At 40.0% G+C, this 9,496-nt stretch overlaps 1 protein-coding gene across 1 annotated transcript; it reads left to right on the plus strand.

Moving 5' to 3' along the window:
• Positions 1–812: 812 nt before the first annotated feature.
• On the plus strand, positions 813–9,277 carry calca (calcitonin/calcitonin-related polypeptide, alpha). Its single transcript, XM_072380638.1, has 5 exons — positions 813–908; positions 1,076–7,079; positions 7,521–7,612; positions 7,881–8,012; positions 8,522–9,277. Exons 3-5 carry the CDS (start codon positions 7,533–7,535, stop codon positions 8,697–8,699), a joined length of 390 nt encoding a protein of 129 aa, XP_072236739.1. The 5' UTR covers positions 813–908; positions 1,076–7,079; positions 7,521–7,532; the 3' UTR covers positions 8,700–9,277.
• Positions 9,278–9,496: the final 219 nt, after the last annotated feature.

Consider the following 9,496-nt stretch of genomic DNA (forward strand, 5'->3'; position numbering starts at 1 on the left):
TCTGCAGTAGAATGGCCAATGGTTCAGTCAAAGTCCAGACCTCGACTCAATTGCTGTGGCGGGACATTAAGAGAGCTATGTTTAAAGACATGAAAATCCTCTACAGTGAGCTAAAATAGTCAGTGTCATACAAAAAAAGGTTGTTGCTATGAAATGTAGTTCTACAAACTGTTTAATAATAGGGTAAACTTAGTTTTTCTTATAGCTGGTTATAGATGAATTCTTGAAGGGACAGAACTTATTTTGTGTGTCAGTTTTTAAGCAAGTAATCTTTTACCCAATAATCTGCTGCAGGTTTTTTTTCACCCCATTGCATTAAATGTCAGATCATGCCCTACTTTTAGAGGTGAAAGGTCAAAGGATGTGACACACTCCAAACATGCACAGTTGTGTGCACTTTTCCAAGCTTGTAGGCCAGAATTTCCGCAGGACATTCCAGGACCGGATGTAAAAGTATAAAGTACTTGCCAAAATATTTTACATGATCATTTTTCTCATAGTCACTAAGCACTGCACAACTATTCATTGCAATCAAAAGCTTTTATGGTTTGGAAACCGTGATGCCTTTTGGTCGAAGAGAGTAATTGGTTCATATTGTGAATAATTTACATGAATAAGGTAATAAATAAGTTCATAGTTAATAAATAGGGAAAATAATTTCATGCTAAATGGTAAACGGGTAAAATGTTTTGGGTTAAAAATCTATTCAGAGTGAGACATCTGTATCATAAACGATCTTTGTTGTATTGTGCGTGCAGCAACGCGAGCGAGTGAGCGCTCTACTATAGTACAATCTTTGATGTATGTGCTACAGTAATGCGAAAAAGTGCTTCAGAAACAAGTGAACAAAGTTCATGTATATGTTAAATGTGCCCTACACGCTTTTGCATTGGGAAACGTTCGTCTTTGTGAGTATTGATGTGTTAAGAAATCACTTGAGAATGTGGTGAATTATTTGGTTGGTTAAAATGCGGTGCTAATGTGATGCACATGATGTTTAAACTAGGCTAATCAAGTGTGGTATTAACATGTGTGTGTTATATGGCTGTTTGTTTTCCTTTTCTGTATATTTCAGTTGCCAAACATAAAGATCTTCAGCTAAATCAGGAAAAGAAAGCCGTGTGTGGAGACCTCTTTTATTTTGTTCGCTTGCGGTCTGTCTTCACATAGTCACGTGTTTTGAGGGCAGCATAGTAAAAAGACGAGTACTCTGCGGGTTCAGGGTTCAGAGCGACATTGAGCAACCATGAGTTTACGCTAAGGAAGAAATTACCCCAAAGACTTTGCTCCTGAACAAGTCGATGAAGCAACCAGCGGCCAAATGTTTCACCTCAACTGGCTACAACGCAGCAACAGTCACAACCACTGGACACCAGATCGCAGTTATCCAGAGCAACAAGTAATCGGTGTCACCGGTCATCACCAACCACCTCTTCAGCCACAAAAGCCTATGCCAAAGCCAAGGCAGGACGAGCTCAACTAGCTTTCGCTGAGAAAGAGGCAGAAAGCAGAATTAGAAGCAAGCCTCCACCTTCTTCAGTGCCAGAAAGCAGTAGCTGAAGCCTGCGAAGAAGCTGAGATTCAAAGCGGGGAGTACAGCAGACCCCAATATGAAGAGTTTGAGCTTGTCAGTGCAGCACAGCACACTTGTGAATATGTTCAACAGCAAAGTGAGTTACTTTTTCCAGACACTCAGCATGATGCAATACAGCCTCCTGAAAGAAACGACAATGAGGTAGACATTCAAACAAACCCACCACCAGTAAACAGAGTAATGAAACCGGAGCCAACAATGAACACGTATTCAACCCACACCTGCCAGGGTTCCCGCGGGGTCTTAAAAAGTCCTAAAGGCATTGGATTTATGAATTTGGAAATAATACCTTAAAAAGACTAGAAAATGTCTTGAATTTTTTATATATGCAATATGTAACTTCTCCGTGTCGCATACTCCTCAAAAGTTTAGTTTGTAACCACTATTATTTTGATTAAATAACGTAGCCTAAATAAAGAATGGCGGAACCAATAATTGAGAACGCAACTGCTCCGGTCTGAACATGTCACTTTGCGACAGCACGGGCCTCCACACAGAGACTGACCGCAAGCCAAGCAGAAGCACAACACAAGAAGTTTATTTTTAACGTTAGTTTACCCATTTCATGTTTCATGGGGAAATGTAAATTGAACGACGCTTGGCGAGAAAAGCAAGCATTTTGTCAACCATTTGGACAACCATGTATTCCAGGTTTTTTGCACTGTATGCAAAAAACGACAACATTCAGCTTGGTACCGTGGACATGAAGGCTTTAGAGTCTCATGCCAAGTCGTCCAAGCACATGAAATCAACCAAAGGGAAGTATCAAACTCCTTCCATCGCCGGAGTATTTCAACCCGCTAACGTTAGCCAGCTAGCTGCTAGCGCTACAGTCTGCGCGCAGCTTTCGGGTCCACACCAACGATGAAAGTTTAATTTTCATCGTTGGTGTGGATTCAGTTGCTCAGGACTCTCTCTACTCCCCATATTCCAAACATGGAATAAGCAGCTACCCGATGTAACCAGGGTTAAAAAAAGAACTGAACTGTGTTAGTCAAACTTCTGTGTGGCCTGCTGAAACTTTTTTTTTTTGGTTGTCCACATTTTAACATTGTTTGAGAAATAAATGAACAAATTAAAAATATAATTCTTTGCTGGTAGATCTGTGAAATAGGTATTAAGTTTTTATGTAAAAAGGTGTTGGAAAAGACTTGCATTTGACTTGAAGAAACCTGTAGGAACCCTGCTTTCACATGTAGGGGAGTATTGTCAACAGCCTTTATGACCCTTTAGGCTTTGTCGCTCCCATAATAATGCAGGGCAAAGTACTATTCAGGGAGCCATCATCTGATGAGAGAGACTGGGACGCACCCCTACCCCCTGAAAAGCATGACATGTGGGTCTCATGGAAAGACATTTTGAAAGCTCTTGAAAACCTCCAAATGCTCAACGAATACGTTAAGCTCAATGGAAGTGAAAGAACTGTGCGTTTCCTCTGATGCCTCCACTATAGCTGTAGGGGCAGGAGCTTATCTGCGTACAGTTGACAGTGAAGGACAGTGCCATGTTGGGTTTGTAATGGGGAAGTCTAAACTAAACGCCCCGCCCTGCACTGCACACACAGTACCACGCCTAGAACTCTGTGCTGCTGTACTCGCTGTAGATGTGTTTGGGCCATGGAAAATGGAAAATGGTGACACGCCGTACAAGAGGTGGTTGTGCCCGGCTGTGTTGTTCACATGCATGTCAACATGCATGTGTTATATAGCTATTTGTTTTTCCTTTTCTGTATATTTCAGTTACAAAACATAAAGCTCTTCAGCTAAATCAGGAAAAGAAAGCCTTGTGTGGAGACCTCTTTTATTTTGTTCGCCAGCGGTCTAGCTTCACATGTTGTGAGGGCAGCATACAAACAGAAGTGGAGAATGGAGAGAGCTTGCAGAGGGTAACCTAAATAAACCTAATTATATCACTGATGATTTTAAACTTCAAACAATCTGTATGTATGTAAGATCCTGCTACAAGCTTGGTTCATGATGACTAGCTCCTCAATAGACATGGAGTTGTTTATCCAGCTGTTCCTTCCTGCTGAGGCAGCTGGGAAGTTTTTTCCGTCTTCTTTCAAGATGACCCAGTGGCCCCTACTGACCTCTCCCAAATCACAAGTCCAAATCACTCAGATTTTCAGGGCTACCTAATGAAGACATTCTTGCATTATTTCTTTGCTTCCCTCCCGCCACCCCTGACTCAAAAACTGTTTTGAAAGATATGAAAACAAATTTAACGAATGAAAAAATAAATAAATCGTGTTCTCATCTTGTCAGTAGTTTGGTGCGGCGAGAGATTCCAGGTGGTTTATGTACACCATTATTATCTAACTGGAATGGATTCAGACCAACCAGAATCTGACTGAATTCAGGAGATGTCTGACATGGTTTCCATTGCTGTTGCATTTAAAAGAAGAGTTTCTTAAATGTTCTGCATTTTATGCGGAATTACCTAAGACTGGTGTCAAGAATAAGCAGACATTCACAAGAGGAGCGATGGTAAATAAATATGTGTGGTGTGACATTTGCGTTTGACTTCTCCAAGACTGAAGAATTGTAACAAGCACGGAACAAAAACTTCACCCATTTTATATTTTTCTTGAACACCATCAATATTTCTATGACTTCCTGTGTTCTACTCCGCTCGAAGCCCTTGAGACAAGTCATTTTAACATTTGACAGCCAGGCTGAAAATATCCCATTATTGATTGTCAAAACACAAAATCTCAGTTATCTACAGCATTATTATTATTAGGAGGATGTACAACATAACACAACTTTTGCTTTATATGGGATTTCTCATGATTGACAATGGATAGTTTGGCTGCAGATGATCTTCACTTGAATTCGTTCTACTCTAACGTCTATTTAAAGATATCATTGATTTGCCCGTGATTCAAGATCTCCATATTGACCCTATATCTGGAACGTGAAGTTGGCAAATTTAAGCTATTATTTGATTACAGTTATGCAACGATCATACAGATGTATCAGTCATTTCTATCAGCTCTGTCCTGCAGTGCTTTTATTTCTGTCAAATGCATGGGATCTCGATTCGGTTACTTCAGAAGCAGTCGAGCTGTATCTATCTTTGCGTAATAAAGCTATGTGAAGAGTGTTCTTCTCGTGTCACTCTACTATGGGCCATATGTGGCAGGTTGAGATCGTGGATCCAATGACTACAGTGTTTCTACAGTGAATTATTTACTAACCGGATGACTGGAATTATCAAGTGCATGAGGAAAATCTCATTATAGACCTACTCTGTAAATCCTAATGTAGTCCAGAAGCTCTTCTTTCCTGACAACATAATGACTGTGGCAGGAACGTCAAGAGATCTTGTAATCCTTCTGTAACTTCTGGGCAGGTGTTTAAATGTTAGGTTAGTCTTGGTAAGCTGTCTAATGGAGAGCAGCTGTGGCATACTTCACTTAATGTGTGTTGTTCACCTGTTCTGTTCAGTAAATGCTCCTCTCCTCCTGCTAATCTATGTAAATGACAGTTTGTTTTACGGTTAAAATATTTTGCTGTTTACCATTTCCAGTAAAGACTGGGTTCTGATTTCTCACACCAGCTTTAAAGCTCCAGTAAATACCTAATAACCCGGTCCAAATAGCAGAGTAGCACGTTCAGCTCAGCGCTTTTTATTACTTAGATTTATTTGGCATACTTCTGTCAAGGCAACTTGAGTCATTGAGTGCTTTTTTGGTACTAGGACGGACATATAATCATATTGATGTTCCTGCTCTCTAATTCTTTCACTTACAAATTTGTACTTTTACAACGGTGTGTAAGCCTTTGTCTTCTCCCTCCTTTTAGCCCCCATCTGTGACTCACAGTTCCTTCAAAGTTCTCTAGATTATAGGTTATATTCATCCAGCTGTAAAATGATCATCCACATTGGAAAAATGGTTTTCTTTCCAAATGTGGTTCTCCCAATTTGAATGATGTAAGACAAGACGAGAAACCCCTTGAAGGACATTCTAAGATTCAGTTCAACATGAGCAAGTGACTTGGAAATGAAAGAAGTTTCCAATTTTTCACCAAGTTCCTACGAAGTCTGGTGTTGCCTGTTAGGGAGAAGACACAACAACAATAACTCGGCTGAGAGCGTCACGGATGAGCATTGCTGTGAGAATGACGCTGCCCTCTCTGTGATGAATGCTCTCCTGTGTTGTAATTAATTTTCCAGGCCAATTCATGCCCAATGGTAAGGAATGCGAACAGTCTGAGTTAATTGCAGTCTTGTCAATACACTGTTCCCCTTGGAATGTCTTTTCTTTTCTCTGACTGGTCTCTGAGCAGACGATCGCGAATGAAGGCCTTGGAGTGGCATTTGACAAATGTAAGGTGTATCTCAGGATAGGAATAGGAGAGTATGTCACATCCTTAGCTGGATCAGAGATGACTGTTTTTATGTTAGCATTTGAATTCTAGGTTGCCTGTATTTTTCATGTTTATGATTTCCTGTTATTATAATACAAACTTTACTGGATTGAGACTGCATTTCAAGTTGAGTGTGAGAAGCTCCTTGAAAAAGAAAAGTAATTATGCTATAGAAGGATACTCGTATACAAACAAGACAATTAACAATCACTGTGTATGAAATCTCTTGCCCCGTCTTGTGATCAAGTTCTATCTGCATGTGGAGCAAATGGAGACTAATTTATTGTCTCTGGTATGTGGCCTGCAGGCCTGCTCAATAGCACTAAAAGGCTCATCTACTCTAATGAGTTTCCTTGTGACGCAAAAACTAACTGGGAGGCAGGATGCTTTATGATACATCATCCAATATTGTTACATAAGGGGAATTAGACCATGGCCAGAAACCAACAGTCCAGTAATTAGCTCAGAGAAAGTGGATAGACAAATAAACCGAGGCTTTAGTTTATCAGTGGAGAGCTGTGATGCTATTCCCACACACAAAAAAAGTATAACAAATTACTGCAACTCGAAAATGGCCTCCAGACTCGCGTATTAACCAACCTGCTTTTTAAGTGTCCAGCAGGGGCTAATGGGGAAGGTTGTATTCAAACACGAGGTAGCAGTTTGTAACCAGAATATACCCAGTGCTGGGGTTTCTACTTGTCTGTTTGAAGTCCAGAGCTAGGAAAAAGAGTGTGTCTGTGAGATTCCTGTGTCATTGTTTTAAAGTCCCACTTACCTTGTTTAAAATATGCCTATACTTCAAGTTCCAGTATCAACTGATTCAATACTGGACTGTCTTTTGTGAATTAAGTACACTGATGACCATGCACTGATGTGATTTGAATACAAGCTCTTTTACTGGCTTGCTCTGAGTCACGTAGGACTTCTGATTGGTTGGCAGTTTGAGGTAAAGCATTGGATTAACCAATGGACTTTATTCAAGTGTTCCCTCAGTTAGCACAGAAATCCATAGGGAACATATATAAAACCTTGCACCGTTAGAGACCTCAGCAGATTCACAAAGAGCTCATCATTTAATTCTACAGTGGCAGAAGATCTTTCATCCTAAGGTGAGTACCGAAGAAATGCTTTTTTACCCCTTGTTTTTTGTACAAGTTGTGTTGTCACAGTGAGAAATCTAGAATCTGATGCTGGGGACTTGGGAGAAGGTGAGTAAGTTGTATTGTACAATAACTAATGGTTGCTAAGAGAAGGGAAAGTCTGCCCTGCTGTTTTGATAATGCTTTACTATCTATGGCAGGATGTTGTTAATTCTGTCAATGGACAGAACTTCTGCTATGGTTGCTGGAAAAGCACCCAGCTCCAGTATAACAGTAATAACTCTTCAATCTGGCTGGGCAACCTCAGTTAGTCAAAGAGCAATGGAGTGTGAGAGGAGGAATGTATATAGGCACAAAACATTAAGGAAAAAAAGTTATGCAAAGAAAGAAGGAAGCTCTTTTTTTCTTTTTTTAAATTGCCCTGTTTGGTATATTCTGCATTTTCCACAGGGAATCACGATCATGTTGAAATTCTGGGCACTTCTTCTTGCCTATGCGCTGATCATTTGTCAGATGTACATCTCAGAAGCAGCTCCATCCAGGTAAGAGCTGAAGCATCTTCCCTATAAAAATCAAATATATTTACCTTGAAAAATGACAGAACTTATTCCCTTCCTCACCATAACTAAGTAGATAGATGCTTTTTATTTAAACAATTCCAAGTCTCAGTTTAATTACGAGAACAATCACATCAAATTGCATCCATTACTATTTTGTCTTTATGTGCCGTATACAACTTGCACATTTTTTAGTCAGTGTTGTGGCCGAATAAGAGACACAGATGTGCTGAAATTAAATGTCTATTTTCAGAACTAGTAAGGAGTCCATGTTAGATGGAGTCACACTATCGAATGATGATGCTGAAATGTTACTCAGAGCTATCAAGGAGTTTGTGCAGATATCCTCAGATGAAGCAGCCCAACAAGGAGTAGAAGGGGAAAGGTATGGTTTTAATATTTCTATTACCTTTGAATAATTGATCATATCTTGCTTGTAAAATATAAAAAACTTTGTGCACAAGTCCAACAGCTCCAACTTTGGTGTTAATTGATTGCGAAGGTACACAGTGGCATTCATGAACATCCCTCTCTTCTGACACCTAAATGCATGGAGTGCAGTTTTTCATTTATTCATACATTCATTCATTCAGTATTAAGTGACCTGCCTGCAGTTAAGCATCTGAATGACGACGGAGAAGCATGATATCAAACACAAAAATATGCACGACAGAATTAAACCACAGAATAACAAACATAAATCAAAAATTCTGGTTATCATAGTTGTTTCATATGCCTGCTAGATTAGTCAGCATGCCTTTGAAAGAGCTAATACAGCTTTTCGGTTATTCCATGACATTTCCGAATACAACCATGCATGTAATCATCAGCAGTTATTTGCATGTTACTGTACTGTAAGCCTGTTTTCTGCATGTTTCTCTCCATCTCTCACAGCTTGGATAGACCCGTGTCTAAGCGCTGCACCGGCTTAAGCACATGTGTGTTGGGCAAACTCTCCCAGGACATTCACAAACTGCAAACCTTTCCTCGCACTGATGTGGGAGCAGGGACCCCTGGCAAGAAGAGAAGTCTATCTGAGCAATATGAAAACTACAGCAGCTTATACAATTGAAACTCTCAGATTTAGTTGATCTAGTTGAACAGATGCCTGTTCATCCAGCCCTCCACACACCAGACTGCACGTGGATCATATTTGTCTGACTAAATGCTAAAAAAAAAAGTTTTCCAATTTCATACATTCGATTTTCACAGAGACCCAAATCAGCTGCAAAATTGTGGGAATTCTGTACAATGCAATAAAAAATGACAACGGCTAAACTACTGTCTGATGGTCCATTATTTTTCTCTTAGAAGTAATTGTCTTTTTTACTTTAGATCAGTACTTATTTGACTTGAAGCTATTTTTTCCCATAAAACATAATATTTTGGTAAACTTATCGAACAAAAGCGAAAGCAAAAAGGGGTCAACGCGACTGGCTATAATACACACACAATTGCTGGAAATTTTCCCTGAGAACGTTTTTTTAATATATATTATACGCTGCTCTTGGTAATTCTTCAAAAATGCTGCTTGAGTTAGTCTTATCTTGTTTATCGTAATTCACTGCCTTTTTCATTCCCACAAGCAACACAACAGTTCAAAAGCGGGCGTGCAACACAGCCACCTGTGTGACCCACCGCCTGGCAGACTTTTTGAGTCGGTCAGGGGGGCTGGGACACAGCAACTATGTTCCAACCAACGTTGGTGCCCAGGCGTTCGGCAGGAGGAAGCGGCATGGTCCTGTGTGAGTACAAGACCAGTAACATGGTATGTTATTGCTTCAAACTCATTGTCATTGTGGCTGAAACTGTAAATAATGCAGAAGAGATGGAATGATCAAAATATCTGAGTTGGGATATATTTTTTCT

The sequence above is a fragment of the Leuresthes tenuis genome, unplaced genomic scaffold (genome assembly GCF_036924035.1).
Source record: "Leuresthes tenuis unplaced genomic scaffold, fLeuTen1.0.hap1 SCAF_2, whole genome shotgun sequence".
In the NCBI taxonomy this organism is placed as follows: Eukaryota; Metazoa; Chordata; class Actinopteri; order Atheriniformes; family Atherinopsidae; genus Leuresthes; species Leuresthes tenuis.

Bases quoted from the DNA above. Each gene is read 5' to 3' on its own strand.
- calca (XM_072380638.1), top strand. From the start codon at position 7,533: ATGTTGAAATTCTGGGCACTTCTTCTTGCCTATGCGCTGATCATTTGT. The intron at 7,613-7,880 runs GTAAGAGCTGAA...GTCTATTTTCAG, and splicing joins TCAGAAGCAGCTCCATCCAG to AACTAGTAAGGAGTCCATGT. The intron at 8,013-8,521 runs GTATGGTTTTAA...CATCTCTCACAG, and splicing joins CAAGGAGTAGAAGGGGAAAG to CTTGGATAGACCCGTGTCTA.